The sequence below is a fragment of the Typopeltis vanoorti genome, chromosome 17, assembly GCF_054136105.1.
Source record: "Typopeltis vanoorti isolate ZY-2024b chromosome 17, IOZ_Tvanoo_1.0, whole genome shotgun sequence".
Classification (NCBI taxonomy): domain Eukaryota; kingdom Metazoa; phylum Arthropoda; class Arachnida; order Uropygi; family Thelyphonidae; genus Typopeltis; species Typopeltis vanoorti.
Genome location: NC_143565.1, coordinates 37595726 through 37611580, shown reverse-complemented (window position 1 = coordinate 37611580; position 15855 = coordinate 37595726). Strand labels below are relative to the sequence as shown.

Genomic DNA, 15855 nt, shown 5'->3' with positions numbered 1-15855 from the left:
TCTACATCCCTCTCAAAAACTCCTAGTTTCATTTCAAATGCCTTATGTCATCAAACATAACATCAAGAGCCTTACCAGAGCCCTGTAGTGTAAGGTCCAAATCATTTAAATGTTTGCAAAAATCTGCAGAAAACATCAGTTTACAAACCCACACAATGTCATACATTTCTTTATAAGACATTTGTTGATTAGTCAAAAAGAGATTTATCTCATCCAGGCATTCAACAAATCGTTTCAGAATGCTAACGAACATTGGGATTGAATGTGAGGGGTACAGTGTGTTCAGGAGAGACAGGGAGAATAAAATGGGGGGAGGTGTGTTATTGATGACAGCAGATGAGCTACAGCCAAGGAGAATAGAAGTGGAACCACGGGATAGAGATAAGAGCACATTTGAGGCTATTTGGTCTGAGATTGAAACTAGCAGAACAAAATATACAGTTGGGTGCTGCTATAGACCAGGTAATGGAATAGATGGTGGAGATAGTATGCATAAGCAAATAGAAGAAATGAGTGGAAGGAGGATAATTATTATGGGAGATTTCAACTATGGTAACATTGATTGGAAGGAGGAGAGGACTCATGGGAGGAAGGAATTGGATTTTATGCAGGATAACTATCTGCGACAGCATGTAATGGAAAATACTAGGGGTCAGAGAGTGCTTGACCTAGTAATTGCATCTACTAAAGGTGGCTAAAGGTGTGGAATTTACAATTAAGACAGGGTACATGTGGAATTATCGGGCTGGTAAGTATGACAAGCTTAGGAGATTGATTGGCACAGTGCCAGCATGTAAAACTGCAAGGGCTAGAAGTTGACAGTGCATGGGAGGCAGTTTAGAAGTGTTTGCATGAAGCAATGGCTGACTGTATACCTAGAGTCTGAATAATAAATCAAGTATTAGTTAAATGGATGAATAACACTGTTCAGCTTGAGCTGCAAAAAAAGAAACAACTATGGAGGGAAAATTTAAGAAGAAAGGTGACTGACAGACACATGAACAGTATAAAGCCCAGGCCAGAAGGGTAACGAGTGTGGTAAGAAAAGCAAAAAAGGATTAGGAAAGAACATTGGCCATGCAGGCTGAAGAGAATGCTAAACGGTTTTTTCGATATGTTGCAAGTAAAAGAAAAAATGTATATGGCAGAATGATTTTAAAGAATGACGATGGTAGGGAGGTAACTGAATCAGTTGATATAGTTGAGTTACTGAGCGAGCACTTTGCAAGTGTATATCATCCAGTGGTGACATTGCAGAAATGAATGAACCAAACGTTTATACGGGAATTGTGGTGAATGAGATGGAGGTGAGTAGTCTATTACAAAACCTCAATGTCAATACATCTGTGGGATTGGATAGTATACCAGCTCGTGTCGTATGTGAAGCGGCTAAAGAATTGTCAGTACCCTTCACCATTCTGTTTAATCTGAGTCTCGGGTCTGGGTTAGTCACAAGGGGATGGAAAGAGGGGAAAATAGTTCCACTGCATAAAGGAGGTTTCAAGACTGCTGTTGTAAATTACCGACCGATTAGCATATCAGGAATCATTGTCAAGGTCTTGGAGAAACTAGTCATGAGAAAAATACAAGATTGGATAGATGAAAATGGGATACTGTATGGGGGACAACATGGTTTTGTGAAGGGTAGATCATGCCTCAGTAATTTATTCACGTTTTATAACACAGTAACGACTGAACTGGATAAGGGTAATGGGTTTTCAGTGATTCTACTGGACCTTGCCAAGGCCTTTGATAGGATACCACATGGAACTCTAATCAGTAAACTGGAGCAGATGGGGGATGGATATAGTGTTGGTGAGATGGATAGGAGGGTGGTTGATGGAGAAATACCAGAGAGTGGTTTATTCAGGAGTGGAGGCCAAAAGACGGCTTCTGACTAGTGGTGTGTCGCAGGGTTCTGTTCTTGGACCACTACTTTTCAATTTATTCATTAACGATATAGGAAAGGCTCTGAGAGGAAGTGTTCACTTGTTTGCTGATGGTGCAAAGTTGGGTAGAGCAATTGTGAGTGCACAGGATGTCAAAATTTTTCAGGATGATTTGGATAGTTTGAAGGACTGGGCTAAGGAAAATGGATGTCAATTTAATGTGGTAAAGTGTAAGGTTATGCATTTTGGAGTGAAAAGACTAGCAGAAATATATCACATTGGTGGAACCGTACTCCAGGAGATTGATGAGGCCAGGGATTTGGGAGTGTTGGTGGATAGGGAGTTAAGGTTTAGGGGGAACATTGCAAAAGTGGCTAAAACAGCTCATCAAATCACTTGGTTACTGAAAAATACTTTAACGAGCAGAGACAAACAAGTTATTGTTCCTCTATATCAAGCCCTGATAAGACCCAATCTGGACTACTGTGCCCAGATATGGGTGCCAGGGTTTCTTCTTGATGTAGAGGAGGTGGAGAGGATCCAGTGATCAAGAAGGTTGCAAAAATTGGTTGATAGGCGGAAAAAGAGTGATATGATTGAGACATTCAAATTACTGAAGGGTTTCTATAAGATTAATCCAGAAGATATTTTTGAGAATAGGGCTTGGGGTGGGAGGACTAAGGGCCATACATGGAAACTGGGCAAAAATGTGGTTAACAGGGGTGTTAGAGCTAGATTCTTTACTTGTAGAGTGGTAAACGAGTGGAATAAGCTGCCAGAGTCTGTTGTGGGTGCTATGACCATGAATGAGTTTCAGGCGAGGTATGATAGATACTGTGAAAGACGAATAGTTGTTCTTGACATGATGTTAGGGCCTCACTCGATGAGTCTGTCGACTCCTTGGAGTTGCCCATAATAATAATAATTAGTCCTTTGTACACAGAGTCCACCTCGTTCAATATTGAACTTGTCTTTAATTCAAAGTACGTGCAGAAATGTAATTAACAACCTTGGTTACTAAAAAGCTATTTTTAAACTTCACTGTGTCAATTGTTGAGCAGTTCACTCTAAGATTTGTTTACATCAATTGTTGAAGTTCCTGTATACCAGCTTTTGTACATAAAGTCTCCTCATGTATGATGCAATTAAAACCTATAAGTGGATGAGCAACATGTTTTGCAAACAGATTTACAAATCCTGCTTCCAATCATGCTGGGTGTACCATTTGTTGTGATGGATACCACTTTTGAAATATCAGTTTGCTGCATAGATAATTTGTTCTTAATTGCTTTACATATTTCAACCCCAGTTGTACGCTCAGGTAGTGTTACAAGGTTAATCATATTTCGTGAACACCCTACAAAATCGAGCAAAGATTGCAAGCCTAGCTGATGATGTAATATGTGTACTCTCTCATCAACACAAATATAAAAGAACTTACATGAAGTTCTATTGTTAATTGTTCTGTTGTATTCCTTTCCAACTTAATTCATCATCATCAACAACCATGGGTCCAATGCCTGTAGGTGTCTGCCACTATCTTGATATGATTCTTTCATTGTGTTCTATTTTGTGCAAGATGACTCAGTTTGTGTATAGAGTTTCTGCACCATTTGACAATATCATCGCCCCATTCTCTGTTTGGCCTTCCTCATTTGTTCTTTTAATCAATTATTCCAAACAGTAACGTTTTTAGTTTTCTTTCATCATTCATTCTACATATATGGCCAAATAGATGTAGTTTCCTTTTGATTATTTTCTGGATCAGGTTTTCTTTTGGTTGTATTCGTCTGTAGATTTTCTCATTGTTCACTTTTTGTATCCAGCTTATTCTCAAGATCTTTCTATAGCTTCCTCTGAAATGCCAATATCCTCCTTTAAGATTCTCTCAGGAGTACCCAGGCCTCGCATCCATAGAGCATGCTGGTGAAGATACAGGTTTCTACAATGTGCAGTTTAGTTTGCATCTTTATAGCTCGGCTCTTCCATATTTTGTCCATGGCTTTTAAAATAGTTGTTGCTCTGGCTATTCTAATTTTTGTCTCTTTTTTGTGGTCCAAGTAATGCATCATATGGCATCCAAGCAATGTGAAGTGTTCCACATTTTCCAGTTGAAATCTGTCTATCATAATCTGTTCAGTAACTCCTGTTGTCCGAATATCATTGTTTTAGTTTTTTCAAAGTTGACATTTAGTCCATATCTTTTTCCTTCTGTGTATAGTGTTTGCAATGTCTGTTCCAGCCTTGCTGCATCTTCTTCAATCAGGACAATGTCATCTGCAAAGCAGAGGTAGTTTATTCTCATGACATTTATTGAAATGCCTCCACCTTCTTCTTTAATCTTATCTAGTGTTCTTCCCAGATGTGTGATGAAGATGATTGGTGATATTGGGTCCCCTTGTCTTGTGCCTTGACTAGTGGCAGACCAATCTCCAGTCTCACCTGCTATCCTGATTTTTGCTTGTTCTTGGCCGTTTATATCTTTCAGCAGGCAGATCAATTTATTGTCCACACCATAGGATTCCAAGACAGCCCATGTTATATTTTGGTCAATATTATCAAATGCTTTTTGGAAGTCCACCAAACAGCAATATATCGTTTTGTTCTTTCTTCGAGTTTTCTCTGCTATTAATCTTAGTGTGAGTATTTGTTCATAAAGCACTGCCTTTCTTATGAAGAACAACCAAGACTGATTTTTTCCACTCTTCGGGGACATATCCTGATCTCCATATTTCATTACATAGCTGATGTATTTCTTTTACAACTGATCCCCCCCCCCCATATTTTAGCATCTTGCCTTTTATGTTGTCATTTCCAGGACACTTCTTGTTCTCGAGATGTTTTATAGCCTTATTCACCTCCTCTTCCAAGATGTCATTTTCAAAGATTTCTTCTGGTGGAGAGATTGCTTTTAGTTCTTTGATTATTTCTGTTGCAGTATCATTTAGTTGATTTTTATATAGTTCGTTGCAATATCTTGTCCATCTACATATGATTTCTGTCTTGTCCATACCATTTTCATCTTTGACTGCTACTGATCTTGTTTGCCACTTCCTATTGACATTTCTTATAAATTTGTAGACCTCTCTAGTTTTGTGTTCTCCATAGTACTGTTCAATTTAATTATTCTATCCTTAACTTTTTTCTTTTATTGCATTTTTATTTGGTATCATTCTATTTAATAAAATTGTATTCTCTTAAGTTAAAATATACACTCAGCAAAGATGTTGGATATGTATTTATTTATTTAATTATTTTTTAAGGTGAACCCTGGGTTGTGTGCTGGAAAAAACTCGTTGGTGTGCCACGTTTGGCCAAGGGTTCCCCACCCCTGGTCTAAACAATGAGGCCAAATGGCAAACACCTTTGGCTGCACCATGTTGACATCATCAACTTAGTGCAGCCAAACTGCCTGCTTAAGCGTGGCTGTGTTTAGTGCTTGTTTTTCAAAATGGCTCATATGGAAGTTTGCTAGAGGGTTGAGTGGAGGAAGAGGGGAAACCCACAGCAATCCCATATAGCTGTTTGTATATTTTTTCTTTCCATGTGAAATAACCTTCGTATATGGTGAATCTGAATAATTCGATTATGTCGGGTGGAAAATGTGGCTTAATAAGGTTGAGGCTCTTTGTCAAAGGCACATTAGTGAAAAATGAGATGATATCGAAACTGACCTTGATGTCAGAATCAGTCGAAGTTAGATTTTCTGTTAATGATTTAAAGTGTATTATTGTAAAATTATTATTATTATTATTAGATGTAATATTATGTATAATATATGTAATATTATGTATTATTATTATAAAATATTATATCAACACATAGGATCATGGCAAAACTATTCGCTTCCTACATTTTTACATCTGAAAAAAATAGCCAAAGTTCTCTGCAAATATGATGGCCATAATAATATGATCACCACTTTTAAAACCTTTCAAGTAGCTAGCTACCTTCAGATATTCACAGTATAAAATGATATTTATTTTACAAATATTTCATCTTACTTATCATTAGTGTTCCTCAAGAGCTCACTTTAGCGATTATGGGAGCGGCAAACCCAAGGTACCTGATGCCTCACCATGCCTTACTTCATGTAATATACATCTGTTATATTATCTGTAGACTGATCCCTAAGATTTCCTAAGTATTTGCCTCTCTTAGTAGGCTGAAGTCCTAATCTACCTGGCCAGTGTGAGATAAATTGGGACCAAAACTTCCAAGATATGTGGAAATGGCCTCTGCAACCTACCACTTTTTTTCTTGCAGCGACTTCACTTCAAAATGCTAATATGGTTGTGCCTTATAATACATCTCATGATGTACATGAGATGTATTATAAGATGTGTTATCTCATCCACAACAAACATATTTGGATGTCTAATTGGTAGGTTGAGGCACCAGACTGATTATATCCTGGCTCTCCAACAGTGGAAGACAAGTATCTCTGATAAGCATACTTGTTCTGAAGCGGCCTGTGGTACTGACCACCAACTAGTAAGAGACTGAGACTCCAAAACCTTCCAAGTCAGGCCCTTCCTACTTGACTGGATGTCAGAGTAATCCTTAATAGGTTCACACAAGAAACATCAACTCGGTTAGATGATCTTGTGGAGAACTCACCAGAAATGCTCTGGGAAGGAGTCGAGGTTATATTACAGGATACAGCCAAGAAGTATATAGGCCCATTTAGAAGGCCAAAAGCCCAATGGATATTAGATTCAACCTGGGATCTAATCAGAAGTAAGGTGGTTGGAGAAACAAAGGGACACAGACTGAAAAATATAAGAGATTACATAGAGAAGTCGGAAGCACCATCAGTCTGGACAAGTCAAAGTTTTATGCTATTAAATGGGAAGAGAGAAGGGTTCCAGATGAGGAGGCACAATTATAAGAGTATGTTTAGTTTAGTTTAGTCCTAAAACAGAATTTAAGTCCAAATTGAATGTGATAAAAGACAGGAATGCTAACAGAAGAACTGGAAATCAAAATCCAATGGAAAGAATACTGTGAGGAACTGTACAGCAGAGAGGATAAGGAAAATTTTGATTTGGAAATTCCTCCACTTTGGCATAAGGTTGAAAGAGAAATTAAACAGCTTAACAACAGTAAGGCCCCGGGTACAGATGAAATCCGAATAGAGTTAATTAAGGCCACAGAGGATGAAGGGATAAGAGTGTTTCATAGATTAATTACAAGGATATGGGAGACAGGATCATAACCTAGAGGACTGGAAGAAGTCAGTTTTCATACCACTACACAAGAAGGGAGATATGAAGGATTACAAGAACTATAGAACTTAGTCTAATCTGTTATGCAAGCAAGATTTTATTAAAGATCATTCTAAATAGGATTGAATCCAAAATTGAGGCAGAGATACTTGAGAAACAAGCAACTTTTAGGAAAAGTAAGGATACCAGAGATTGGATCCTTTGCCTTAGACAGATCATTGAAAAGTATAAAGAATTTAGACTCCCTACGGTAATGTGTTTCATAGACTACTCTCAAGTTTTTGACTGTGTTTAGCATGTACAACTTTGGAAAGTAATAGAAGTAATGGGTTTTACTCAACACATTATCAGGTTGATAATTAACTTGTAATGAGAAAGAAGACAAAGTAAGAACAGGTGTTGGATTAACTGATTGGCTTCAGGTTGGCAGGATTTAGGCAAGGATGCCTACTTTCTCCTCACCTGTTCAGTATCTATGCTGAGGATGCCATGCATGTGGTATTGGATGAGCTTAAGACAGGAATTGGGATAAATGGTAAATTGATCAGTAATCTGAGGTGTGTTGATAATACAGTACTCCTTTGTAATGACAAGGAAGAACTAGGACAAATCCTTGAAAAGTTAATGATATCTTTAAGAACAGAGGACTTCAGCTCTGTTCTAGCCAGACAAAGATTTTAGTTCTCAAAGGAGATACAAACAGGAAAGCTTCTGAGAAACAAGTGTATTTTAATGGAAAAAGAATTGAGGAAGTAAGCAAATTTGAGTACCTGAGATCTATTATTAATATGAAGAATTGCTGTTCAGCAGACAGAAGAAGATTAGGAATGGCTAAAACAACAGTCAGAGACTATAAAATCTGGAAGGATGGATCTATCTCCACAAGAACAAAGCTGAGGATTTTGAATACAGCTGTATTTTCAACAGCCAGTTATGGATGTGAGACTTTTTTTTTTCTCCAGAAAAGTCTGATAGGAAAAGGATAGCTGCTTTTGAGAGTTGGTATTATAGAAGGCTGTTCAGGATATCATGTACTGAATGGCAGACAAATGGATGGGTGCTAGAAAGGATTGACAGAACTTTAAGGCTTTCCTAGCACCCATCCAAGGATATTGACAGATGAAAGTTGGGATCAGACAAACCGTCGATGAGATGGATGAATAGTGTTTGGAGTAACATACAAAATGTACAAAGGAACATGTGGCAATCACTGGTGTGGCACATCACTGAGCAACTTAATGACCATTTGGTATCTGATGATGTCCAATGAATAGATGGGTGGATATCATCATTGTGAGAGAAAAACAGAAGTAGGGAATTTTAGCAATATATAGCACATGTGCCAAAGTTGAATCACTTTGTACATGTGGTTTTTACCCTTAACAAATTGTGGATTTGTTAAGGTAAAAACTATTCAGCTGAAAATTATAATTAATTAAGGTAATTATTTCAGTACAATCTATTCAACACAATTGAGATTAACAGTTTCCCAAAACTTCTGAGATGGTAAGACAGTCATCATAATTAAGGTTTGGTTAATGAAGCTCTACTTCATCGACCAAACCTTACATTCTTGTTTTTGTTATTTCCCAAGCTTGAACATGTGAGGTATCTTCACAGCTAGGCTAATTGCGTATAGACAGATGATTTTACATCAAATTGTGTTAGTATCCCATAATTCACAGAACACTTCCTTGTGTATATTTGTGTTGCCAAGTTATGGAATTTATTATTTTTATTTATTTATTATTTAACTTGGTTAGAAATTAAGTTATACTTAACAAGAAATTATATTCTTGCTTTTATGTGAAGTAATTTCACTTCTATACGACTTGTATGTAAAGACTGATGACTGCAATTAAATTACTCTGTTGTACCATTATGCACAGCACACTTTCTTTTGGATTCGTGTATATTGCCATTCATTATGGGGAAAGGTAATTACCATACTGGTTTTGACCTTTATTGAAATTCTATCAGTAGGAGCTAGGCCTGTGAAGATACTAAGTCAATGGTAGAAGTGATATTTTCATATACAAGTAGGAAATAGGGTAACACTGAGTATTTTAATTTTTTCCTATGCGTGTCCTGCCCACATGAAAGGTTTACAACCTTTTGTGTGTGCCATAGGTGCTAAGTTTTGTATTATTAATTATATATTCTATATCATCGGTTCCCAACCAGTGATGTGCATACCCCTGGGGGTATGTCTTGGACCGTTCAGGGGTTACACGAAAAATAATCAGTAATGGCGGAAAAATGAGTAAAGTAAACAAAATGCAAAATGTTAGTTATGGAGCAATAAATGTCAGTATTTAAAAAACAGCTATTTTAAAAACAAGGGATACAATTTATAGAAATGGGTTTAAAAGGGATACATAAGTGGTAAAAGGTTGGGAACCACTGTTCTATATGTATATATTTATAACATTTTTTTTTTCTTGTTCCTTTTTACCTGGTTTTATTCATTTTTAAAACATTTGCCCTAGAGATAAAATGTGGAACTTTTCTAAGCCACTTCAAATCTTCAGTATGCTGAACTTCAGACCTCAAATCTGAAGTTCAGCATAATGAAGCATATCTGCTCTCCACCCAACAGGTTGCAGGTCAAATATGCTAATCACTTAGCCAACCAGGTAGAAGAATAATTCCACTAGCATAAGGGATCAAATCCAATACAACAGAAAAATGAAGAATCTGTTATAAGGCTGTTCTGCTTATGGTTTTTAGTCAAGGTCTCAATCCAGGAAGGGTGGGGGGGGGATGTATAAATTAGCAAAAAAAAAAAGTATATCCTGTCTTAATGATATTAACTGTACTATGTTAATAATGCCAGATATATGGGATCACAAAAATTCATAATCTCAATAGCCCCCCTCTCCCTTTATCCTGTATTAATTGATAGCATAAGACAGTCCACTTACAAACTTGCCACACAGTTAAGAAAATCACTTTCTCCCATTGCAGGCAACTCTCCTCCCTTAATTAACAATTTCATTCACTTCAGAACTTAAAAATTTGTTCCTCAGAAATTCAGATATCAAAGTCAGTTTTGATATTACTCCTCCTCAACTCTGTCAGTGTAACACTAACAGAAATTCTTGACCTGAATAAGCCACATTTTCTGCCCTGACATATTTGAATTGTTTAACTTCACTACATCAGGTTATTTTTCATGGAAAGGGAAAATATACAGACATTAAGATGAACTTGGAAGTTTATTCTCTACTTGGTTAGACTGATTTAATCCTTTATACAAGTATAAGCAAACAAAGTTTGCACCTGAAGTATCTTCAGGACTGAGGCAACTCATGGTAAAGGTAGACCACGCTCTCATTACTCCTTGTCTCAGTATCTTCCATAATGCAAAGCACATCTCCTTGCAGACATGTATAATGACATGCATTAAGGGAAGGGCCAATACCCAGACCAGTTTCGACCTTTATTGAGGTCTTGTCAGTGGGAGCCAGACCCAGAAGTGGTGATACTAAGGCAGAATCAATGGAGAGGTCATATTTACCTATACGAGTTGCCAAAAGGTGTACCACCTTATTATTAAATCCAGGGTAATTTAATAATAAGGTAGTACACCTTTTGGCAACTCGTATAGGTAAATATGACCTCTCCGTTGATTCTGCCTTAATACTACTATCCAGACCGGTTTTGACCGATCTGGATAGTGGCCCTTTCCTTAATGCATAGCATTATACATCTCCTCAAGGAGACATGCTTTGCATTATGGGAGATACTGAGACAACGAGTGATGAGAGCTTGGTCCACTTTTACCACGAGTTGTCTCAGTCCTGAAGATACTTCAGGTGCAAACTTTGTTTGCTTACACTTGGATAAAGGATTAAACTAAATTTATTATTAAGATGGACTTGCAGTGGATTTCTCTCCTTCCCCTGTGTTCCCCAATTTCTATTTAAAATGTCTAGAGAGCCAAGTATACTACTATATAGCCTAAGTATACTGCTATATACTGAGTATTTAAACATCCACCATAAAAAATGCTCTTTACAACAGAAAAAACAAAAACAAAAAACATATCTCCTTATTCTGAACATGATAGTTATTCTTTGAAATGGTTAGAGTTATCTTTTTTTTTTTCTATTAACAAAAAATCCTCTTCACACTGAAAGGTACTTATATAAGTAGTCACATCATTTGTGTATGGATCCTCAAAACATAGACAAGCCAAAGATATTTGTTTTAATGACATAGCTCTTGTCACAGGATGCCATAATCACATCTTTTACTAGTCAATGGTCGCAACCTCTATAATAGACAAACTCCTACATACCCCCCCATGCCTCCCTCTACTGACATACAAGATCATAACAAAACTATTCCTATCTCTTATCCAGGATGCATCTGAAAATATAGCTAAAATTCTTCATAGAAAAAATCTTCATGCACTTTCTAACCACATACATCCAAATAGAAACCTTGAACCAGTTCTCTGAAGGATTAATATCATCTACTTGCATATCTTGGAATGTAATAAAGTTCACTTGTGTGCCACTTAGTCAACTTTTTTTACAGCCCAGTAGATCTTTTAACATAAGATCTTTTTGTTTATTCCATTAAACATTGAGTTAGAGGGTTAAAATTAGCTGTAGCATTAACAAAAGACCAGTCCCACGAGTGAACATGCGACAATGATATATTTAGGCAAAAGTTGCACTCCACCCAAGTTGACACCTGATTAGTGAGATATTTAGTTGATTGCTGATTAGCACAACATTTTTGAGGCTCTAACTTGTAGACTTTGAGGTTACTGTAAATACAAAAAAAAAAAAAAATAGAGAGAAGGATAAAAATGCCATATATTTAGCCTATGGATAACAAAGCAACAATTGGCATCATTATCTCTCATGGAAAAATCATTAGATCTCCTATCTAACAGCCAAGATGGTCTGCCAACACCCACAGAGGTACTCACTCCCCCTCTCTTAGAACTTGAGACTTTCAGTCTGATATCTTCTGCTTATTTTTTTATACGTTGTTTGTGTACATTTTTATAATTCTTATATTGTATCTCAGAAATAACATAAAATTTGTCATTTGAAACTAGAAGGTTTCTTAGGAGATATTTATATGTAAACATATATGTTATCAAAAACATTTCATTGCCTAAAGGAAATTTTCTTTTGCCATTACAGTAATTGATTTGAAAATATGGATTTTTCTTCACTTTTATTATTTTTTAGTTTTTTAAATCTAGATGAAAAGTGTCTCAAAGTATTTTATGATTATAGCTCAAGGATTATCTCTCAGATCTTGTAAATTCAGAGGTTGATCGTATGGTTATTGCTCTTGGTCTAGAGGATAAACGTCACAGTTTAGCAGTGACACTCTCAGGAGGCATGAAGCGAAAATTATCAGTAGGTGTAGCACTTGTTGGTGGTTCAAAGGTAAGCTGTTTTGAATAACTTGATGTCATTGGGAATATGTAGATTTAAACTTAACTGCTGTTTTCAAAGAATATAAATGTGTGTGTGTGTGTGTGTGTGTGTAAGAGAATATATAAAGAATATATAGGAGGAATGATATAGTTTGTGGACCTGTGGATTGCACTTTAATGGATTTGAAGTTGGGTGTCTGGAGAACTTTGGCTTTGTTCACAGAGAGAATGGAAGTGCAAAGTCAGGAAAGCTAAAGCAATTAGGGTGGATGCAGATGAGTGCATGAAGGCATCCATGAAGCAAATGAATGTGTGAATGAACAACAACAAAAAAGCAGAATCTAGTCTCTTGGGCAGCAATATTGAACAGCTAGGCAATTTGGGATGTAAAGATGGTTGGGGGTCTAAGGGGATGCTACAGTTTCTGTATACTAATTTCAGAAGCTTCAGCAATAAGTGGGAAAGTTTTTGCTGTTGGTTAGTGTAATCTCACCAAAAGTAATAGGCATTAGTGAGACTTAGCTAACAGCAGATGACATAGTTACAGAGATAGAATGTGATGGAGGATAGAATAGAGTAGGGAGAATAGAGTAGACAGGACAGGGGGTTGGAGTACTGCTGATGATAACAGATGAATTCCAGCCAACAAGAATAAGAGTCAGTTGGGTAGATGGCAGTTCTTTTGAGTCAATCTGGTGTAAGATTTAGCCAACTGGACAAAATATAAAGGGATGATGTGGAAGATACGCATCAGCAGATTAATACAATGAATGAATGCAAGTCGAGTAATTGTTATGGGGAATTTCAACTTTGAAAACATAGATAGAAAGGAGGAAAGATCATGTTAGGAAGGAAATGCCATTTATACACTTATTGAGAAATAATTACTGGAAGCAGAATGAGACGGGGGGGGGGATTTGGGGTATCAGAGTGATGGATCTTGTTATAGGGTCAGAAGACCTGTCCATAACCAAGGTGGCCACATTGCCTCCAGTTGGGGAAAGAAATCATGTGTCTTGACTTGATAAGTACCAAAGCATGTGTAAATTCCAGTTATGAAAGGGCATATGATTATGATACATTTAGGAGGCAGCTCGAAGCCCCCCTAAGGGGTATCATAAGAGGCAGCTTGAAGCAGTACCATGGCCTGAAGATCTGCAAAGGAAGGATGTTCATAGTGCATGGGGGATAATCAAGGGATATCTGGAGGAAGCAGTATTACAATGTATACCCAAGATCAAGACAAGGCAAAATAGTTCCATTGCATAAAGTAGGCTCCGAGATTGCAGCAGGAAATTATAGTCTAATCTGTATCTCATTAGTGGTAAAGGTATTGGAAAAATTGATCAAAGACAATTCAGGAAGAGGAAGATGAGAATATGATACTCTATTTGGGCGAAGAGTGGCTTTATGAAGAATAGGTCATGCCTTAGTAATTTGCTAACAACTTTTTTTATAATGATGGCTGTGATTTTATCCAACTTTAAAAGAGAATGACTACACAATAATATTGCTGGATTTTGGGAAGTCTTTGAATATGATATCACATGGAACACTGTTACAGAAATTGAAACAAATGGGAATGGATATGAAGCTGATGATATAGCTATGAGGGTGGCTGATGGATATATATATATATCCAAGTAAGTAGTATGGAGGAAAAGCGTAAAGGCCTTGATACAGCTGCTCAGGTCTGATACTTGGGTTTCTTGAGGATGAGGAAGTGATGGAGAGTATCCATAGGCAACTGATCAAGATAGTAAGTTTGTTTGTGGATCTTCCCTATAACAATAGATGGATTTGTGAATTGAAAAATTTGATTGGTAAGAAGAAAAGAGCGGATATTATTATCATTATTATTATGTGACTTCTACAAGGAGTCTAAGTACTCATTGCAGGAGAGCACTCTTCTCCACTATGCATATCTCTCCTTCTCCCCTGCTACTTAATTCTCCACCTATGTTCAACAACACTACTATCATCAGTGCCATGATAGTAGTGTTGTTGTACTGCCCATCATCAACAGCATTTTTTTTTTTTGTCTGTAAATTGCATGTGTTCTGATGGCCGATTTGCCTATACATGAGATGAAAAACCCGAGTTTCCAGGAGAAAAACCTTGCTACCTCTGTATGAGATTGGCTAACTCACCTTCAATTGAAAAATTGCATATAAAGATTCCACTCGTGACAACAAGAATTGAACCCAGCTCTTATCCAGTCAAAAGTCCAATGCTCTGTTATTCTTCCAATTGTGCTATGGAGGTACTCAATAAAAGCAAAGAGGGAGAATATGATAGAAAGTTATAAGGATCTTATAGGAAGAATGTAGGGAAAATATTTTAGCATTTGGTGTTAGAATAAGGTTATAAGGACTAGATTTTTCACTTGAAGAGTGGTGAAAGAATAGAATGGTTTACTTGCGTCTATTGTCAATGCTTGTCAGTCAGTATATTCAGGAGGTGGTATGATAGCTTTTGCAGATACTGTGGTTCTTTCACAGTGAGTCTTTGTTCTCTGTGCATTGATAATATTAATGTGTTTGGTAAGTTTGATGAAAGCCAATTGTAATGTGCTTGATTCTCCTGTTTAATGAATATAATACAACTATGCCAAACTTCTTTGAGAACGAAAGCTTAGAAAATGGGAAGCATTTAAACTAGAACAAAGAGTACATGTTTTCACATATGTAAAGATTGTTAAATTTCAGTGATGCTTCCATTGAAGTTGTTTTGATTGGATATCTGAGATTCATTATAAAACCATGAGAATATGAGATTGGGAGTGGCTCTGCATTCCACTGTGAAAGAAGTTAAATAGTAAAAAATCATATGTTCTGTTTTGGATTTCTCACAGTGAATATCTACAGTCATTTTCTTTTACTGCATAAGATAATTATTCATTTACATGAGTGCCTGTTAAATATTTTTAATAACATGTTACATTTTATCACATTTGTGTTGTGTTGCCTTTATAGGTTGTAATACTAGATGAACCAACATCAGGTATGGATCCTTCAGCCCGTCGTTTTACCTGGGATCTTCTACAGGCTGAAAAAGAAGATAGGACAATTTTACTAACTACTCATTTCATGGAAGAAGCTGATGTTCTAGGCGATAGGATTGCTATTATGGCAGATGGCAAGCTACAATGTTATGGTTCACCCCTCTTCCTTAAAAAGAAATATGGTATATAACTTTTTATGTATACTGTCTACTGCATTTTAATTTGGTGAAAATCAGAGTAATGATGACAAGTATGAAAAAAAAATGATATGAATCCTGTGGGAAAAAGGTTTAGAAAACTTTTTTTTGGTGGGATTCATATAAAGAT

At 36.7% G+C, this 15855-nt stretch overlaps 1 protein-coding gene across 1 annotated transcript in view; it reads left to right on the top strand.

Annotated features, from left to right (window-relative positions):
- Abca3 (ATP binding cassette subfamily A member 3) overlaps window positions 1-15855 on the top strand; it is a 524972-nt gene that overhangs the window by 209721 nt on the left and 299396 nt on the right. Inside the window, exons 11-12 of the mRNA XM_090407639.1 lie at window positions 12379-12534; window positions 15500-15710. Of these exons, the coding sequence (XP_090263765.1) occupies window positions 12379-12534; window positions 15500-15710 (367 nt within the window). The remainder of the gene's footprint in view (window positions 1-12378; window positions 12535-15499; window positions 15711-15855) is intronic.